This window comes from Sinocyclocheilus anshuiensis, unplaced genomic scaffold (assembly GCF_001515605.1).
Source record: "Sinocyclocheilus anshuiensis isolate Anshui unplaced genomic scaffold, SAMN03320099.WGS_v1.1 scaffold1946, whole genome shotgun sequence".
NCBI lineage: Eukaryota > Metazoa > Chordata > Actinopteri > Cypriniformes > Cyprinidae > Sinocyclocheilus > Sinocyclocheilus anshuiensis.
Window position 1 is genome coordinate 377,966 of NW_015546151.1, and position 19,746 is coordinate 397,711.

The 19,746-nt window shown below is 37.1% G+C and overlaps 1 protein-coding gene across 1 annotated transcript in view; it reads right to left on the minus strand.

Moving 5' to 3' along the window:
- LOC107701276 (ras GTPase-activating-like protein IQGAP1) overlaps positions 1 to 19,746 on the minus strand; it is a 58,114-nt gene that overhangs the window by 14,391 nt on the left and 23,977 nt on the right. Inside the window, exons 3-19 of the mRNA XM_016503250.1 lie at positions 13,933 to 14,089; positions 13,768 to 13,845; positions 13,512 to 13,588; positions 11,962 to 12,029; positions 11,469 to 11,582; positions 11,104 to 11,282; positions 9,802 to 9,889; positions 9,545 to 9,708; positions 8,336 to 8,420; positions 8,003 to 8,166; positions 6,225 to 6,385; positions 5,635 to 5,759; positions 5,376 to 5,539; positions 1,483 to 1,573; positions 1,181 to 1,348; positions 840 to 982; positions 484 to 654 (exon numbers count right to left, since the gene is read on the minus strand). Coding sequence (XP_016358736.1) covers positions 484 to 654; positions 840 to 982; positions 1,181 to 1,348; positions 1,483 to 1,573; positions 5,376 to 5,539; positions 5,635 to 5,759; positions 6,225 to 6,385; positions 8,003 to 8,166; positions 8,336 to 8,420; positions 9,545 to 9,708; positions 9,802 to 9,889; positions 11,104 to 11,282; positions 11,469 to 11,582; positions 11,962 to 12,029; positions 13,512 to 13,588; positions 13,768 to 13,845; positions 13,933 to 14,089 — 2,197 coding nt within the window. The remainder of the gene's footprint in view (positions 1 to 483; positions 655 to 839; positions 983 to 1,180; positions 1,349 to 1,482; positions 1,574 to 5,375; positions 5,540 to 5,634; positions 5,760 to 6,224; positions 6,386 to 8,002; positions 8,167 to 8,335; positions 8,421 to 9,544; positions 9,709 to 9,801; positions 9,890 to 11,103; positions 11,283 to 11,468; positions 11,583 to 11,961; positions 12,030 to 13,511; positions 13,589 to 13,767; positions 13,846 to 13,932; positions 14,090 to 19,746) is intronic.

Consider the following 19,746-nt stretch of genomic DNA (forward strand, 5'->3'; position numbering starts at 1 on the left):
ATTCTGGCAATCATATCGTTCTTATGGAGATCACGTGATTACTCTGAGCTGTTTACAAAGCTCTGCTGCTTTTTTAATAGCTTTTCTATGTAAATATGACGCTAGATGGAAATCTTTGACCATTGCGCCTCGCAGTTTTTCAATGTGTCGCGCTCGAGACCCAGGCTTCTTTTCCATTCATCAGCTGCGACTCTGCAGTTGGATACTATTATGCACGTCTCGTGTTTATAAGAGCAAAAACTTTTGATTTAAAACTAAAGTAATGTTAGTTTGGTTGAGAGTAAAAGCTGTGTTCCTCTCATACACTGGTAGGCAAACTCATGAACTCGAACTGATATCAACAAGTGTTTTTAAATGTAGGACGACTATCTTTTTTTTTCCCCGCAGCTAAACGCCGCACGCCGGAGATCCGGCACGGTGCCGGAGAACTTTAAGCCCTGAGTCTACTTTAGGACTAAGTGAAGGAAGCAAGAGGAGAATGACCTGTATGCATGTGACAGACGGCTCCTGAGACTTCAAGAACCCAAGACGCTCTTTCATTCCACGTCGCACCAGAAAACCACGGCACCGGGCCTGTAGCTTGGCAATCAGACTCTCATTGGCCAACCAGAGTTGTTCTCGGTTATATGCTTTGGTTACTCCTGACACAACAGACTACAAAAGACACAGACATAGTAAGTTAACCAGGAAGAGAAAAAAATAAAAACAACAACAAAACTGAAAACTGTAAAAAATTACAGTTATTATATTAATAGATATATTATAATATATCACAACATGGTGTAATATATTTGATTGATTTCATACATTGTAAAAATAAATACTGAATGAAGGTTTACCTGTATTTCCTCCTTGTTGAGCTGAGTGTTGTTTGGAATAAAGTCTGAAGGCTCCTCCCAGGTGCCTTGTCCGGTCTTGAGGTTATAGTAGTAGTTGTGTCTTCCCTTCACCCAATGTTTCATCCATTCACTGTCATTATCCCCTACCAAAAACCTCTATTACTCTCTCCGTCACAAAGTGTAAATGATATGACATGTTGTAATATCACCAAATAGTTTAAAACAAATTCTTCAACTTAGAACTTGAGTAGAAAACAGAAATTGTACTTGTTTTATGGTAAATATTACTATAGATTTTTTTGTACCAAATATCAAAGAATCAACACAAGAGCCCATCTCACCTTCCTTTTTCTTGTCTTCTTTAATTCGAAACAGGTCATCCTGGTAGGTCTGAGCACATTCAGACGTGACTCCATACAGACCAGCAGCAGGTGAACGCAGGGCTGCCAGTGTCTGAGAAGAGTCCTTGTTATCCACAGCCTCATTAATGGACTGGATCGCCTGAGAGACTGAAGATGGAAAAGAAGATAATTCTTTAGATTCAAAAAAGAATCATCCTTTTATTCAAGAATCATATTTATATTTGAGCTGAGACAGATACATACTAAACAAGTAAATACACAAAGAAAAATAAGATTTTTACATTGCAGAGCATCCTCTGAGTCCTTGTTGGCTCTTAAGATCGCATCCTGGATCTCATCTAACCAAAGAACTGCAGAAGGATCTCCGCATTCCTGTAAAGACAAGAAAAAAACAAGAAGTAAATTACCAATGAGTAACCATGTGTTCTGAGTGCTACAGTCAAATATAACTTACACAATTAATTTCCAATTTTTCATGACTTTTGCAGTAATGTTGATGCCTAAATAAGTATTTTAAAGATTCATATTCATAAGCAATTTCTAGCTAAAAAAAAAAAAAAAATTTGAGGACTAAGCATAACTACATTTACATGAACTACATTTCACACTTTTGAAATTGCAGACTTTTAAGGACCATGGTAACTCAGAGCAAAAAAAAAAGAACAGCAAAAAATAATCATGTTTTCAAAAAAATAAAAAATACATAAATAAATGATCAAGCAATTCCAACTAGATTTCTGTTTGTATTTAAATAGGAATGACACTCATATGGACACTAGGTGTCAGTCAAACCTTCTGTAGTGAGATCATTACAGTCCACCTGTTGACAGTTAAAACATTTTTAATGGAATTACAGTGACAGTTAATTAAAGTGACCCCAAAACTTAATTTACTCTCCCTCATGTTCCAAACCTGTATGACTTTCTTTCTCAGGATCACAAAAAAACAAGAGTTTTTGGTCTATACAATGAAAGTCAGTGGGGTCCAGTGTTGTTTTGCACCTCAGTGACATTCACTGTATGAACAAAATAAGTTTTTTTTAAACATCTGTTGTTTCCCACAGAGGAATGTTTATTGTGATTTAAGTTAGAAATGTGGGTGAGTAAATAATGACATTTTGGAGTGAACTGTCACTTTAATTCGATTAAATAATGTTTTAACTGTTAACAGGTACAGTATGATGTGGATAAAAACACATCAAGTTAATTTAGTAAAAACAAATGCTGTATGAACTGGAAGAGACAGTGTTTCATTATTCAACAACATAACTCTATAAAACACTCCCTTTCAGGAAAATTCCTTCCAGAAGTGCTGCAGAGAGCCATAAATAAGATCAAGCTGACTGACTTGTGCAGATCATGTTTTTTGGCTGTAAGGGTACCTGTATAAATGTACACCTTTGAATTAATTGCATCTGCTTCTATAATCATTCACAGGGCATTTTGGATAAACACATGCTAATGAAGGGTTCATTACAACCACCACCAGGTGGTGCAGTTGCCCTCTCATGATAGTTCCTGACCGCATGCCGAGCTCAGTTTCCGGAGCACAATTTGCAGCTCTCTGATTTGCTGAGTGCAGCAGCCCCTCTATGCAATCCGCCCGCCTTTCTTGCAAATGTACAGCAGCAAACCTGAGGGTGTGGCAAATTGTGCAACAGAGGAAAACGTTGTTCCTTCAGGGTTGATAAGGCTCCACTTCACTGAGTTATATTTTATCGGCTGTATTAAATTAATGCTTGCTGGATTAGAGTGCAAATAGGACTTCATGTGTCCCAGTGGGGTGGAGCAGAAATGATCAAGATCTGAATATGTGAATAAAGTCTGCCAACTGTAACTATGGAAGCGAAAAAGGGTGCGGTGTAATGTCCAAGATTACATTACCAACTCTTCTGGGACTGTTTACAACACTGAATGATAAAAGAGGAACTACTTCTGTCTATTTTAGCTAAACTTTGTTAAAGATCATCGTGAAACGCTTACATAGGGAATTTAACACAGGATGTTATGTAAATAGTGGTGTACTTCTAAAAAGCATACGAATAATAGATGTATAATGTAAATTTGTGTGTACAAATATCTATAAATATTCCATGTATTGTCCAAATTTATATTATATCATTAAAAACTGCATATAATAAATATATGCATGTATGAGTGTGTGTGTGTGTGTGTGTGCATAGAATTTCACACCATTGTACATCAACTGCCCAAAAGTATTTCATGTCAACTGCTCATTAATATAACACAATTAGTGATTTTTAACCTTTTATATTTTACTCATTACAAGAATGAGACTTTTATTTTTTCATAAATTGTGATTACTGAAGTCAAACAGAAATGTCTTGAATTGTTACTGTCAGGTCACACATCACTCCATCTTTTGAGATTTTTTTTAAAAACATCAAATCTAACTTTTTTCCTAACCACTTCCTGTTTCAGTTGAGCAGATCTGGTTTTAGCAGTGCTTTACACTTTATAGTGACCCAAGCTAGCGTAAGCTTGGAGGAGTGATGTCAGCGCTAAAAACCCTTTACTGAGGTACGCCAGCTAACAGGACCAGAATTTTGCCCTTTTAAGGCAGAGAAAAAGTCATAAGCCTTGTTATTTCCGATGCTTGTGCAAATCACGGCGAAAGGAAACACTTTGTTTTTCCAGCCATGTTTTTTTTTGGGGGGTAGCATGAGTTCAGCACTGACTTTGACAGCTATTATGAGTCCAAGAGACAAAAATTGCTGTTCATGTGTTCCTCTATTAATAGAGTGGTTAGTGACATAAATAGGAAATATCACTAATCAAACTCACAAGAACTGTTTCCAAATAGGTGAATCAAAAAGAGATGCAGATTTTTGATTTGTTTTTTCGTAACGCCTCTGAACGACTGTTCTGGGTACTTTTTCTCAAGCTGTCATCGTAAAAGAGTGCTCTTGGCCTCAGAGATGTCAGTTCAGCTCTGAACCACACTGGCACACTGCTGTGGTAAACCATGGCCTTCTCTGTGTCCATTCACCTGCATCCTTGAGGTTTCAGTTTCACGTCCACAGGAAACATGTGGGGCGTGGCCTAAAACACTGACTAAACATTAAAATTAAATATGCTACTCATGAACCTACTTCACTTCTTCAGTGAGCCTCAGATTAGGACCAAAATGTCCTATTTTCATATGCAAAAGTGGTGTGTATGATACCTGAGGTGTGAGAGATCAAATGAATCAAATGTTGTTTGCACATATAATAGTCATTTGAAAATGTAAGGGGCTTTCTAATAAAAAGAACAGGGGAGGTGGCAAATAAAAGCCAGACAAAATATGGGGGTGAGGAATGAGACTGTATGAGCTCAGATGATGTCATCAGACTAGAGTCATGAGAAGCTCAAAGTGAGAGAAGCTCACATGATGCATGAGAGAGAGAGAGAGAGAGAGAGAGAGAGAGAGAGAGAGAGAGAGAGAGAGAGAGACTTAAAATTGTGCTGCATAATTAATAAAAATAAAACAGAAATTGTGATATTGCTTAGTGTAAATACATTCTCTGTTTCACAGTAAAGCACAGCACTGTGTTCTTTTACACGCGAGCAGCTGACGATCCAGTGTTTTCAGTAAAAAGTGTGATGGTTTCATATTTGAAAATGATGAAATTAAGACAGCCATAAATATTAGTACTATAAAATAAAAAGTATATTATTATTTATTTTTCCTAATACTTTTTAAATTGTATTTATTGTTATTATTAATAATAATATTAATAATAAAAGCACAGCAAACCTGGCGCTTTTTGTAACTCACATTTTAAATCACAATTTCTATCAGAAAAAAATAAATACATTTTTTCTTTCCACTTTCAGACCTCAGACTTCCCTTGATAAAGGGATTCCACCATCTGTTGGGCAAATAAACCAAACTCATTCAACGACCGATAACAAAGTTTTACATTTCCTCATCAGATCGCAATGCTGTTGTGTTTTCAAACATTGAAATATACTTCCATTAGTGTTTGGACAGAAGGAAACAAAAACTACACAAAAACCGGAATCGGATATGAGAGGATGAAAGCAGTGGAAGTGGCCCAACATGCTGAATGGTTCAAAATAAGTATTAAATAGTTGATATTTTTACAGTTGCAGAGGCAGAGTTTTGTGCAGGCTGTCTTATAGTTGTGGGTCTGTAAAGGTATACATACGTGGGCCTTCTCTCTCCTTGCCTCCTGCAGAATATCATAGTAATGCTGGGCCACAGATGGATCTATATCTGTTAGCTTGGCGGCTGGGTTCTGTAAAGCAGCCATTGTCTTCTGTAGGTCACCCTCATCCAGAGCCTCGTTGATCAGACCAATAGCAGCAATCCCTAAAGTTGCGAGAGGACATGTACACTGTCCATAATGCAGCACTATCTGAATTTGATCCATTTCCATTCATATTTAGGACGAATGTGTTGCTCACTTTCATGTTCCTCTTGAATAGTACTGTTGACCTGGTCCACACAGGCCTGGATGTCATTCCAGGTGAGATAGTCACCACCCTCTTCACGCGCAGCTGCCTTCAGATGCATCAACTCATCTATATACCTGCAGGGAAACAACAAACAGTGGCTAAAACTAGGAGATAAATCAACACTGACATTTACAACCTATTTTACTTCCATATTTTGGCATATTTCTAAGCAAAAACAAAAAGTAAAGTAGTACGAGACCTGATTTTACTGATTAAGTCATGAAAAGTGGGCGTTGAATACAAGAACACAGCCAGACTTGAATGAGAGTTAGGTAAAGTAGTGACCAAATAGCTATTTGGCTAATAGTTGACAATCCAATGGCCCACGCAGCCAGTGACTTTCAGCTGAAAGTCATTTCAGAGGCGGAGTAAGCTATTGTAATTTGATGAAAAATTAAGATTTTTTTTCTTTAGAATAACATGCACTGATAAAGCATGCAAGATAAGACCAGGCATGTGTCTTAAAGTAAACAGGACCAATTCCGATTGCATGTTGACTTCAACCGGTCATCTCACTCTGAGCCGTCCCATACTCTCACCTCTGGGCATACTCATCCTCTACATTGCTGAGGCCGGTGAGGGTACTGCTGAGCTGCTTCCACACTGCTGCCCTGCCCCCTACATCCAGCGCCTCATTTATCAGCACCACCGAGGACAGCATCTCCACGGCAACCAGCAGCTCGGGATGTGACAAAGAGCCCTGTGCAGTCAAGCAAAGCAAGAAAATCACTCAGGACTACACTAAACGGTTACAGGTCGTCAATTTATGTAAACTGTATGTAAATTATTGCTCTGTTCAAAAAACCTAGTAAGCTGCTTACAAAGGCAGCACAGGTGAGCAACTTAAATATGCTGAGAAGCATAACTTGACCTATTCTGAAGTCAGCATCATATGTATCTCAGAGAAGGCAATCCCATAATTCATTGTGACAAACTCAAGTGAAAAGAGATGTCAGCCAGGGCGAGAGAAATCAATAATATCATGGTATCAGATTTTTACTACAAAATAATTTGTGATAATGTTATTGTGAAACCTATAAAAAAGAAAGAAAGAAAAAAACATCAGTCAATGCTATCAAATTGATCTTCAACTTTGTTTTTTTATGTTTTCTGCTTTTTGGCCAATCAATCACACTCAACATACAAGTGCAGGGTGGCAGAAACAGATTTGTAAACAAAATTGAACAAAAACCTGTTGATCACCAACCCGTTTTTTTTTTTTTTTTTAGCAGGCTTTCATATGAAAGCCCATTTCCACCACTAAATAAACATTTTTAAAAAATGTAATTGCAACTTCTCACAATTCTGACTTTTTTTCCTCGCAATAGCGCGATACAACTGTCTTTGATACTTCTGTCTTTTTTTCTCAGAATTGTGAGATATGAAGTCAGAATTGTGGGATATAAATTTGCAATTCCAAGAAATAAAGTCAGACTTGCGAATTCTGAACTCAAAATTCTGACTTTTTCCTCAGAACCGTCTTTGTATCTCGCAATTTGGATTTTTTTCAGAATTTTAAGTTTATATCACAATTCTGAGAAAAAAAGTCAAAATTGCGAGTTTAGATCTCACAATTCTGATAATTTGCGATTGCAAAAAAAAAGTCAGAATTGTGAGATAAAAAGTCGCAATTACCTTTTTTATTTTTTATTCAGTGGCGGAAACGTGCTTCCATACTTTCAAGTAAACATCTACTCCAACATGATTTTGTGCACCAGAAGTAGCTACAAACTGCGTTGCCATTGTTTTCTTTTTTCCATTTCATGATGGGTAGCAATATCGCCACCTACTGTATGTTGGAGTATCAACTGGTGTAACTGGTGATCAATTATTTACAATATTATCATTTGTCGATAATATCATTTGTTATTATCAACTGTATCATTATACAGTTATTGCCAACACTGCCTTATTGCGACACCTTTGTTGACAATATTACAATTCTGAAAAATTCTGAAATATCAATGATAGTAACGGGTCACTGTTTCACATAGTTCAAGTTAAATTAGAACATTTCACTAAATATTTGTGTGCCATGTAATTGTAAGCTTGATGCTCTTATTAAAATATCATGACATTAGCTTGGCAAGATGTAACTGCTAAATTCTACCGAAATCAAGAGCTGGTGCCTTTGTAGAGAATTTCAGATTGATCACTTATTGGGGGCCATGACCATTAGGATGCTGCATTATAAGGCAGCTGTCTGCATAGGCCGTAGGCAGCTCACTTTCTTCTGCAATTAATGTCTCAATAGAGGGATGGTGACAGCAAAATAACCGAGTGAGCTGAAATTGTGTGGATGTGAGTGTGTTTTAACCTCTGCACTCTGTTGTTGCAGGCTGGAGAGTTCTCTCTGGTACAGATCTGCAGCACTAGGGTAAACCTGCGGCAGTTGGGCGTCTGGGTTCATCAGTTCATTCACTGTTTCCTCTGCTACACCTTTTCTTATGGCAGCATTAATCCTCTCCACCGCCCGCAGCACTGAATCACACACACACACACACCTTATTGTTCTTTTCAAAGAATGACAGCTGTAGGACAGCATAAATTAACACATAAAAGAGAGACAAAGAAAACACTGGCGTCGTTCTGATGTACCGTTCTCTGAACACACATACTCACGGGTTCAAAAGAATGTAGAAGTACATACATTTTTGATAGTCTGCTGCTTGCACATTGGCTGCATCTACTCCACTCTGTAACTCCTCCTTCATCAGAGGCTCTCCTGGGGTATTCTAGGCATGAGGAAGAATGAAACAAGCCAAATGTGATGAGATTATAGAATTTAGAATTAACAGCTTATATGCAATTATATGCAATGATTAGGAATTCTGAAGCTGACACAGATAAGCAACATTTTAACATTGTAAGTAATGGCCAATGTAAGTCTGACTGCTAATATTTAGTGCCAATATTTACAGTTTTTTTTTAATCCCTTTCACCTTTCGTTTGCTGTTGAAAATTTTTAATAATGTAGAAAGATTTTTTTTTTTAATGAATACTTGTTCCTTTGAACCTTCTATTAATCAGATAATCGTAGAAATTATCACAAAACATTAAGCATATATAATAATTGTAAACTAATTGTAACATTGATAATAATAACAGCAAATCAGCATATATGAATGATTTCTGAAGGATCACGTAACACTGAGGACTGGAGCAATGGCTGCTGAATAAACTGCATTTCAAAATAAACTGGATATTGAAAACTGTTATCTGAAATATTATTAATATGACACAATATTACTGTTTTTACTGTTCTTGATCGAATTAACGCATCCTTGGTGAGCATAAGAGAGTTCTTTCAAAAATATAAAAAAAATACAGACCCCAAACGGAATGGAAGTGTTATTGCAGAAAAAAAATAAACCACACTTTCTTACAGACAAAAAGATACATTTTGTAAAATTGATATATTTCTAGGAATATATATAGCTATATTCAGCTACGGACCGTTCTATAGTTTCTATAAAAAGATCATTGTGACGTATAGGCAATTAATAAACAATATGAGTTTTTAGCATCACACACCCCAAAAACATTCAACAAGACATTCAATAGTTTAGGGTTAAGTAACAAAAATAATTAATAGCTAAGTACGTTAGCTATTTCAGGATAAACTGTTTTTGCTGTTATTATGGTTACCATGACAAGCATATATTTCTGCTGAGCCCTAGGGTTTGTCACACACATGCTGTTATACAGTAAGGGACTCTCTGAAAAGAGACACCACACTACGCATATGCATTTCATATCTAAAATTTCCAAGGCACAAATATAAACCGTGGTACAAAAGTGTACCAAAATGTGAGTAGCAAACCCTGTTTTTCCCCCACTGAGTAGCAGAACCTGTTACCTGTTCTTTCTGCTCTCGATCGGCCAGCAGCTGTTTGAGGTACCATGCCTTGTTCGGAGCCTGCACTGACTGCAGGCCTAACGCAGGGGAACGGAGAGCGTCATACAGCTTGTCCTCATCACCACTCAACAGCGCCTGTTCTGCTGAACTCAAGGATTTGGTCACTGAGAAACAGCACAAACACAGAGAACTCAGATCACGTCGTCAACCTCAGAAGAACACAAACAACTGGAGGTAGATATGGGTGAGGTACGTACAATTTACTTTGTTGATATTTCCCTGGATTTCAGCATGTGTGAGCAGCTCATCATAAACATCCCTTTCAGCCTCAGCATTCTCTCCAATCTACCAAAGAAACATACATTTATACCACTATAGCCATACTAGTTTTCAACTCATACACACCTGTTAACCAAATCTAAAACTATTCAAAATTGTTTTTGTTAAATGACAAAAGCTGAAAGCAAAAATATAAAAAAAAGAGATGAAAAACTTAAATTTAATTAGAAATGTTGCCTTGCCAACTAACTGAAATAAAATAAGTTGAAGTTCTAAAATGGAAAATAAATTAAAGTTTAATAGAAATATTCGGGGGGGGACAAATAAAAGGGATAAGCAATATGACTAACACTTAAACTAAAAATTATGGTCACACTTTATTTTAAAGTCCAATTCTCGCCATTAACAAACCATTAACTATGACTTTTGCCTCAAACTCCTAATTTGATGCTTATTAATTGTTAGTAAAATAGTTGTTAAGTTTAGGTATTGTGTAGGATTAGGGATATAATATGTGCTTTATAAATACTAATAAACAGACAATATGTTAATAATAGACATGCTACTAAAGCAACTAGTTAACAGTGAGAATTTGTCCCTATACTAAAGTGTTACCAAAATTATACTAAAATGAAAAAATCTAAAAATAAAAGCTACTTTATAATATTAATGAATACTATAATAGTATAAAAATAATACTGAAATAACTGATTAGCAGTAGTTTTTAACTGACTGGTCTACACAAAAAGTGCTCTAACGCTTACAGTTAATCTGACAAAAGAATTTTGCCAAGCTAAAGACACCTACAAGAACAAAAAATACAAAGCGTGCATAAATATTGGGTTAAAAAGTCCATTTTGCATATTTATGTAATTCTTTATCAGATGGGGCTATTGTTATTGATACTTTGCAGTACTGAATAAAATGCAAGCATGTCTACTGCATATATTTCAGTGATTTTGTTGCAAAGCAATGACAGGCACATGCCATGTTGCCTGAATTTGGTCAAAATTAGTTATCTGACCATGTCAGTGAAGTTTATCGAAGATTGTAGACAGGGTTGATGCTGATTATAAATTTGCATGCATTTTATTTAATGATTATGCTGTCTATTTAGAACAGCCTTCACATCACACTTCTGATGCCTTAAATGCTATCTACTTAGGCAGGTCTCTGACTTTTGGAACAGAGATAGTGTGTACATATATTAAAATACACCCTTAGTTACCCAAATATAGCAAATCTTTTATTTTTAGCTATCTGTAGAGCAAAGTTCGTACTCTCTTTCGGGAGCTGGCCACTTTCTCAGTCTTGGCCTGGAACAGGGTGTCCTGGTACTGCTGGGCAGCGCTTTCATCCAGCTGCAGTAACATGGCGTTTGGGTTTCTCATGGCAGCTAGAGTGCCCTCGGGGACTCCGTGGTCAACGGCGTCATTGATGGCGATAACAGCAGCGTGCACTGAATCGTTGCAACAGAAGATAATGCACATCTTTTGAGCTCAAAGCAATGTAAAACAGATCGTAATTACTGTGCTGTTAAACTCTTGGCTGTCCAAGTTAAGTCTAGTTGTTTACAAGGCAAGGAGTTGTGCCAAAAAGCCAAGAGTGATTCGACTTAAAAAGCAGAGGCTGAAACAGTGCTCACAGGCTGCTTCGTCCACTGATAGCTCGTTGGCTAAAATCCCGCCAATTTTGCTGAATGCTGGCATTTGAATGTTGTACTTCTCTAATTCAATCTTCATGTTGTTGATCTCCTCCTCTGTAAAGACAAAAACAATATGCAAATAACATAAAAATGGAGATTATTTGGCTCTGTGGAAAGTGTACTGGACAGGTTCTGGATAAATATTGCAATGTCACGCTATAATAAGCATGGTAACCTTTTGGAAGGTAATCTTGGCTATGCATTTTTCCTTGCTTTGATGTGATTGGCTGGACATTGTTCTCAAAAGGTCTGGTAAATAATGTTTTCCATCCATGGACTTGGCAGGCAGTTTCAGGCCAGCCAAAATGGCAGGAAACGCTCATACAATTGATAATGATTTTCACATTGACCACAGCTCCCGGGAACAGTGGCTTTTCCAGCTGTTACTGTACAAACTCAAGCTTCAATACGATACTACAGCGAGCTGACTCACCTGTGAAGGCGACCTTGCCATACAGGTCTGTAATCTGGGGCGCAAGCCCAAGTTTAAACAGGTAGAGGCTGTTGAAAAAAAAAAACAAAGTGAATATGAGAAACAAATTTCCCAGAGGACAGGTATCCTATTCCATAGGTGTGTGCGGGAAAAGACACTACTGGAAAGAGAGTCAGATGTTATCTGCATGGCTTTCAAGTTTAACACACATCCCTTCATTAATATCAACTACAAAAACCAACTGGATTTAGTACCCCTCACCCCACACCAGGCCTCTGACAAATTCTTGCCCCCTGAATGCTGTTATTTCCTGTTTCTGAAGGCCAGATTTATGGCCTTTGGGCCCAGTGTCAATTCTGCATTGAGCTGGAATGTGAGAGTTACAAATGGCAGGATTCTCTAGCCTCGTGTTAAGTGCCTCAGCAGAAACCAGAACAGGTTTCCTCATTAATTCTGACTGATTCATTTTGAGATGAGTGTAGACGCAGATTAAATCTACACAGATTTGATCCATGATTAATTTCTCAAAAAAAAGAGTGGTTGGGTCTAAATGTATGCATATCGTACTTGAATTGGAGAAGCTACTTTGAAACTGCAAGTAGTTATTTACAGTTATATATCTGTAGGCAGCAGGTGTTTATTTGCAACAAAAACAAGACATTCAACCCATGAAATAACACTAAATTCAACTAATAACACTAAAAATGCCCTAATTCAGAAATTATTTTGCTCAAAGTGAACTGGTTCATTTAAGTTGAAAATCACTAAAATTTATGAGACTAAACAGGAAATGTCTAAATGTATAGACTACCTAATGAGTCACTAAAACAGATTCATTTATATACTACCGTTAAAAGTCTGGGTTTGGTACTTTTTTAAGAAGTCTCTTATGCTCACCAAGGCTGCATCATCTGATTAAATATACAGTAATATTGTGAAATATTACAATTAAAAAATAACCGTTTTCTATTTTAATATATTAAAAAATGTTAAATATAAATGTTAAATTTTTTCTTATAATAGCAACACTGACTTTTCAGCAGCCATTTCTCCAGCCTTTAGTGTCACATGATCCATCAGAAATCTTTTTAATATGCTGATTTGCTGCTCAAAAAAAATTTCTTATTATTATCAATTGTGTTCTGTTCAGTTGTGCTGCTTCATATTTTTGTGGAAACCATGAAAAATCTTTTATAACACTAAAAAAATAATTTAACTGTCAATTTTTTCTGAATAAAATTAATTTATTAAAAAAAAAAACATTTACTGACCCCAAACTTTTGAATGAGGTTGTATGTAAATATCCCACCGCTAAATGCATGAGAACCATTTAGAATAGTTTAATTAGATTAGTTTTTAATTAGTGCATGTAGAACTGTGGCAATAGTCAACGCGACAGACAAAAACAACATTTTTTAACTGAATAAGCTCTACTATTATGAACACAACTGAACTACTGTAACATGTATAAGCTACTAGCAACACTTCTTTTGGTTAGTTTCTCCCCAACAAGAGATTTGTGAATACGCCCACAGTGACATAGTAGGTACCTCAAAGCATGTATGCAGTAGATGCAGCGGGGCATGTTCTTCCTGTCGTAGATGTCTGTTGTCTCAGGATAGAAAATCTGACAGGGAGAGACAAGTACATGTATTTGTATTTGATGAGATTGAATGCAGCATTGTTGCCAAACATGGGAAAGAGGTTCAGAGGCAAGCTCTATCATGTTAGTGACTCAATAAAGCAGAAGAAATGCCGCTAATGAAAGAAGCAGGCAGACTCGTGTTCACCATCTACACTCCTCACCTTAGGGAGGCCCTTATCTGTCATTGCATTCAGCCATTGGATGATATTGTCTGTATGTCTGAAATGGAGCCCAGTGGCCTACAAGTGGGACAAAGAAGAAAGCAACAAGTGAATCCAAACGGTCTGCTATTTTCATATCAGTGCTTCTGAAAACTTCAGTCTTACCTTGTAGCGTGTTTGTTCACGGTCATAGATTCTTTTGAGAAAGACCACATTAGGAGCAAAGAAGTTTCCCAGCTTGGCCAGGTACACGCCATTCCTCAGGCCCTCCTCCAGCTCGGTGGTGGGCGGGAGATCCTCATTTAAACACGCTTCAATCCATCTGAAACATAAAGACACATGGCATATTCAGCAAGGCAATGCACACTCTTGTACATGATGCATGTTTTATACCCAAGGATGGCAAAAGAGCCTTTATTTTGTTATAAAAGAGACATGCTATAGAGTCACTGTGTTAGACTGCTTTATTAGAATGCACTTGCAGGGCTTGGCACAGTTTTCAAATACATTTGAATACCTTTATATAGGTTAAACCTCTTGGGGACATACTCAAATGCAAAGTCAAATGCCTTGGATCATCTAAAAGAACCAGTACAAAAGGTGATACTCATGCTATGAAAATGAGCACATTAAAGCACACCCTGTTCTCTTCATGTGTTATTATGAAGTTTGATTACAGGAGGGTTTTGTCCAAAGACCAACAAAATACCACATACCAACTAGTTATCGCATCGATAACATTCTCCTGTACATTTCAACCTGCTGAAGCTGAAACCAAAAACATTCCATGAAGGCCAACAAGTGTTGTTTTAAAACAGAAACAACACAACCTGACATACTTCATATATTGAACATCTGCAAAATAGAAAGCAGGAACTGATATGGAGACTAAAAAGTCTTGCTCTGCTAAGGTTGTCGTCAACTTGCAGGTCAGCTGGGTGACGCAACAATAGATGGCGATGCAAATTTCCATTACCATGGAATTTCCATGTCATTTACATAATGCTAGTTGTCTGCTTTGCAAAGGCTAATTTTGTTTGCTTTAGAAAAGCAGCAGGCTCACCGTTTCAGTTTCTTAAAGTCATAGTTCACCCTCATGATGTTCCCAACCTGAATCACTTTTTTTGTGGAACACAGAAGTAGAACTTTTGAAGAATGTGCATACAGTGCAAGCAGACTGTACCTAGGGGGCAGTTTAGCTCTAAAACGGACAAAAAGGTACAATAAAAGTAATCCATATGACTCATACAACATCTTCTAACTATCCTAAAGCCATACAATATCTTTGTGTAATTAACCTGACACATCATATTCATACAAGTCATTGACGGGAAGTTTCCAAAAGTCTCAGTTTTCAAGTGTGGACATCAGACATAACCATAGCAAAAGTAATGCATTTTAAAATGAAAATGCATTCACTTAAACAAAGCCTAAATATGCATATGCACAAATAAGATTTGAAAACTACAGCAGAGGGGAGAATTATCTGTAAAGAATGATTTAGCTTTTTAAGTTATGAACAAAAAGGTATCATATTCATTTAAAAAGACATGCTATATAGTGTTTAAGTCACTTTTATGGTGCTTTTTTGGACTTGTCTGCACCTTGTCACTGCATGTTTTCATTGTATAGGGAAGAGCATGCGAATATAATTCAATATGATTAAAAATTTTACTTGTATTTCTCTGAAGTCATATGGAACTGGAATGAGATAGGCATGTGTATTTCTGTGTAGGTGTGACGTATAAAGTTTTCATATCATGATAATTGCTAAAACTTATATAACGGTATTTAGTATTATCACAGTGTAGAATTGCATTACAAATACAGGTTAAAAAGATAAAGATGCCTTATGAGCCTGCAGGGTTTCTTCGCTGCCTTTTTTTCTCTAACGTGCTTTCCAGCTTGTCATCCCAAGAGCCAACAGCATATATGTCATCCCACTCATCCTAGCATTCACTAGTGGCTTTGACATGCTGCTGGACATTAAAAATGGTAAAGGCAATGTGTGGTGTCCATCTTTGCCTTTACCAATGCATTTATGTCATCCCACTCGTCCAAGCATTCACTGCAGCCTACGCTGTTACAGGAGATCTTAGGCAGTGGGCACATCATATTTGACTGGCTCTTCAGCTTTCCAGCACAGTCGATTGTCTCCTTCCAGCCATCATCCTATGTACTCCAATCAACATCCTCATCCCAAACAGCAGCAGACTGAGATGAGGTGTCATCAGAATCTCTGCTGCCAAAGCAAAAAGACTATTTTTGCAATAGGTACCCACAGTTCTCGTCATTTCGCAGTGAGCCTTGCTGGACTGCGGATTGGCCTTCCAAAGCTCCTCAGCTCTTGAACTCTTTATTCAGGAGTTGGCTTCTCCTCCTGACATGAGTTTATCATTTTTCCCACTTTTTCCTTATCAATAAAATAACAACAATAATTATCAAGATATAATTTTGCTTGATAAAATAATAAAAAGAGTTTGATAAATGTTCAATATAATGTTTATGCGCCAAAGGTGGAACTAAACAGCGCTACTGATTTGAACCGGACCACATGGACCATTTATCCGCTCAGCTCAAAGCTCAAAAGGCAGCGCAGTGCAAGCTCACTAGAGCAGATGTGTTTACTCGCTGATCAGTCTTGGTCACACGACCACTAAACAGCTCTGTGAGATCCGGTGTGAAGTGCTTGAATTCAGCGAAAAACACAAATGACTCGGTGACAGAAGCTACTTTAAAGCCAGATGAAACAGCGCTGACAAACAGGAGAAACACTGTGTGCAACGATACAGTCAGAAGGCTTTTCAATCTACAAATCGTCATCATTTATCATGGATTCACTGTAGTAACACTAATTGCACCATGGTATTGTGGCACAAATGTGGGATATTCAAGTCAATTTTTATATTAATAATTTAGACATGTATTAAATGTATTAAAGGAGTAATGTGATATAATTACAGTATTTTTTAGATTAAGCTATAGCATTTGTGCATTTATACTAAATGTATTTATACTACTGTTTTTCCTACAAACACCTAGAAACCATATACAGTAGTTACATTTTTACCATGGTATTAAGGTATACAGTATATGTGTGGTTTTAACTGTGGTGACCTAAATGCATGCTACTATGGAAGACCAAAACAGTTAATTTTAATAAAACTCAAACAGTCAGAATAATTACATTTCACCATATAAAAATGAAGTTGTTGCAATTTTACAGATGTTACTGTTTTTGATAATGAACATAAATTTACATCTGCATCCTAACTAAAGCTACTACTACTGTCAACTCAAGCTACTGTCTAATGTGCATTTCTAAAAGGAAAAAAAATGTATATTATTAATATTGCAGCCTGCACTGCAAACTGTGCTGAAGATACATGTCATCAAAGTCAGGCAACACAAACCTGTTTCATGATTTGAAACAATATCACTCATTAGAACGAAGAAACTAAGGAATTAATTTTTATATTAGGATATTTATTTATTTTGTTAAGGAAAAATGGCTGGAAAAGTGTAAAGAATTCAAAAGTTTTTGTCATGTTCTGACCATAAAGAGTAGTTTAAACCCACAAGTAATGGCCTGGTTTCTACAACTTTCACTTAGGAGTAAACATCAGCCTTTAAACTTGAAAGAAATAAAAATTTTAAATCTGTGATAATTATCGAACTCAACTGATATGAAATTTTTTTGTCGTCAGTAGGCACACGAGATGGAGGACTGCAAAGCACTATCCATTTATTCCATATTTAAAATTTCATTTTATTTCACCACCACAAAATGCACAATACATAATCCAATATGTGGTGGAAATTACATTGTAGCAAGGCCATAACATTGAGGGGCACAAGTCTCGCCTATTAGATAGGAATGGCCAAAATGCTGGTCTGACTCAGAGATCTAACAGCACTCATCAATGTCAAAATGATTGAGAGGGCCAAACAAATCAAAGACAAGTTTACGGCCTTGAATAACAACACCAACACCTCTACCTGATCTGTGAGTGCCCACACAGGACACATACTGATAGCAGCAGCCTAACAACCTTCTCTCTGCCTCTCTTTTTCACTCTGCAATGGCTCTTTGTGATGAACATGCCTGCACTCGCGCGCGCGCGCACACACACACACACACACACACACACACACACACACACACACACACACACACACACACAGAGGAGACACACCCAAGTCAATGCTATTAACGGGCCCTAGGAACGACACAAAATAAAATCTGAATTCCATAATTACCATATATGAAACTATTCATGAATTACATCATACAATCTGGAGACATTTCAAACTTAAGCCAAAAATAACTGAGACCGTAGCTGAGAATGTGTAACAGCATCTACTACAAAGGACTTCCTTTCAGTGTGACACAGGAAGACTGAAGCCGCACAGTTCACAGGTCATTCCAATAGGAAGAGGTGAGAGTGACCTCACTGTCTCCCAAGGAAGACACACAAGGGCTTTCCGCTTCTGTTTTGAAACACTCCAAGAAAAATATTTCATATCGTGAGAACATTAAATCGCACAGCCCTCGTGTTATAGCCTATTTTACTCAACCTTTTTGAATAAGTTTAAAGCAGGGCTGGACAACACACTGAATTATCGCAATAATTTCGCTGATGATATAAAATGACAGAATATTGTGAACATCATATAAAATATTGAGATATAAATCTTAGGGTGTATTCACACCAGGAAAGTCTGGTAGTTCACTTGCTTTGGTCCGGACCAAATACAATGTTGATTTTTTTTTGTTTGTTTGGTGTGGTTCGCTTTCACACTGCCCTTTTTGCAAGTGAACCAGAAATTGTAAACAAAACCACATGTGTGCTGCTAAGTTCATCCATTCATTGGTTTATCCAATCAACCGTACCAGAGTTTGTTCTATAGCTATATCGCCTAGCCCTGATTTGAATTGCTACGAAACACTACTGTGACTTTAAGAATGAAAATCATCCTCTCCATTACAAAAAGAACATATTTAGATCTATGAAGTCAGAAAATTGACCTTCCACTAGGGTTGTGACGGTGAGGAAATGTTCCCACCGGTTAATCGACGTGTGACAACACCGGTAATCTGTCGTTCGACACGCTGCATTGAGCAGCCACGTTCAGTTTTTAATTGTAATGTCTGTTCTTTTACTGAACTAAATGATTTTTATTACTAAAAAAACTCAAAACGACGGTGGGGGTCAGTGCCACGGCAAGTGGCGTAACTGGTGTTGCGGCTTAACACCGGTATCACCGTTAGCACAGTCTATCGCGGCAAGCCTACCTTCCACATGACACATAATCAGTGTTAAGATATTTGGTCCACAGTGCGGTAATGAGGAAGGAAGAAGAACAGCTACTGTTATACAGCAGATTGACTAACAGTTTGAGAGGCAGATTTCAGCACAGATGGTTTTGTGATTCTGGGACAGTGGATAGGACGGTTAAAAACTATACTGGACCAGACACATCTGTAACCCATCAGTGAGCCCCGTTACACTTGAAGAAGAGGGCATTATATAGGAGTCTTAAAGTCACAGCAACAAAAAACATTTAATTCCAAGAAAGAGAAAGAAATGTAAAAAAAAAAAAAAACCTTAATGAACATAAGAAAATGAAAAAGAAGTATAATACGACTAGGGCTGAAACGATTCCTCGAATACCTCGAGTAACTTGAATACAAAAAAATCGAGGCAAATTACAAGCGCCATTGTGTATAAAATACCACAGAAAGAAAGTTAGTAAATATCACACAAAGAGTGCCAGGTTTCACCTCTAAAATCAGCATGATTGTAAACGTGATTTTATTCAACAGTTCAATAAACAAAAAGGTCATATTAAGAGACTTACGTTTTAGACACTATATTGCCTGTTTTTGCTTTATTTTGCCAAAAAAAATTAAAGGGGTCATATGATGCGATTTCAATTTTTCCTTTCTCTTTGGAGTGTTACAAGCTCTTGGTGCAT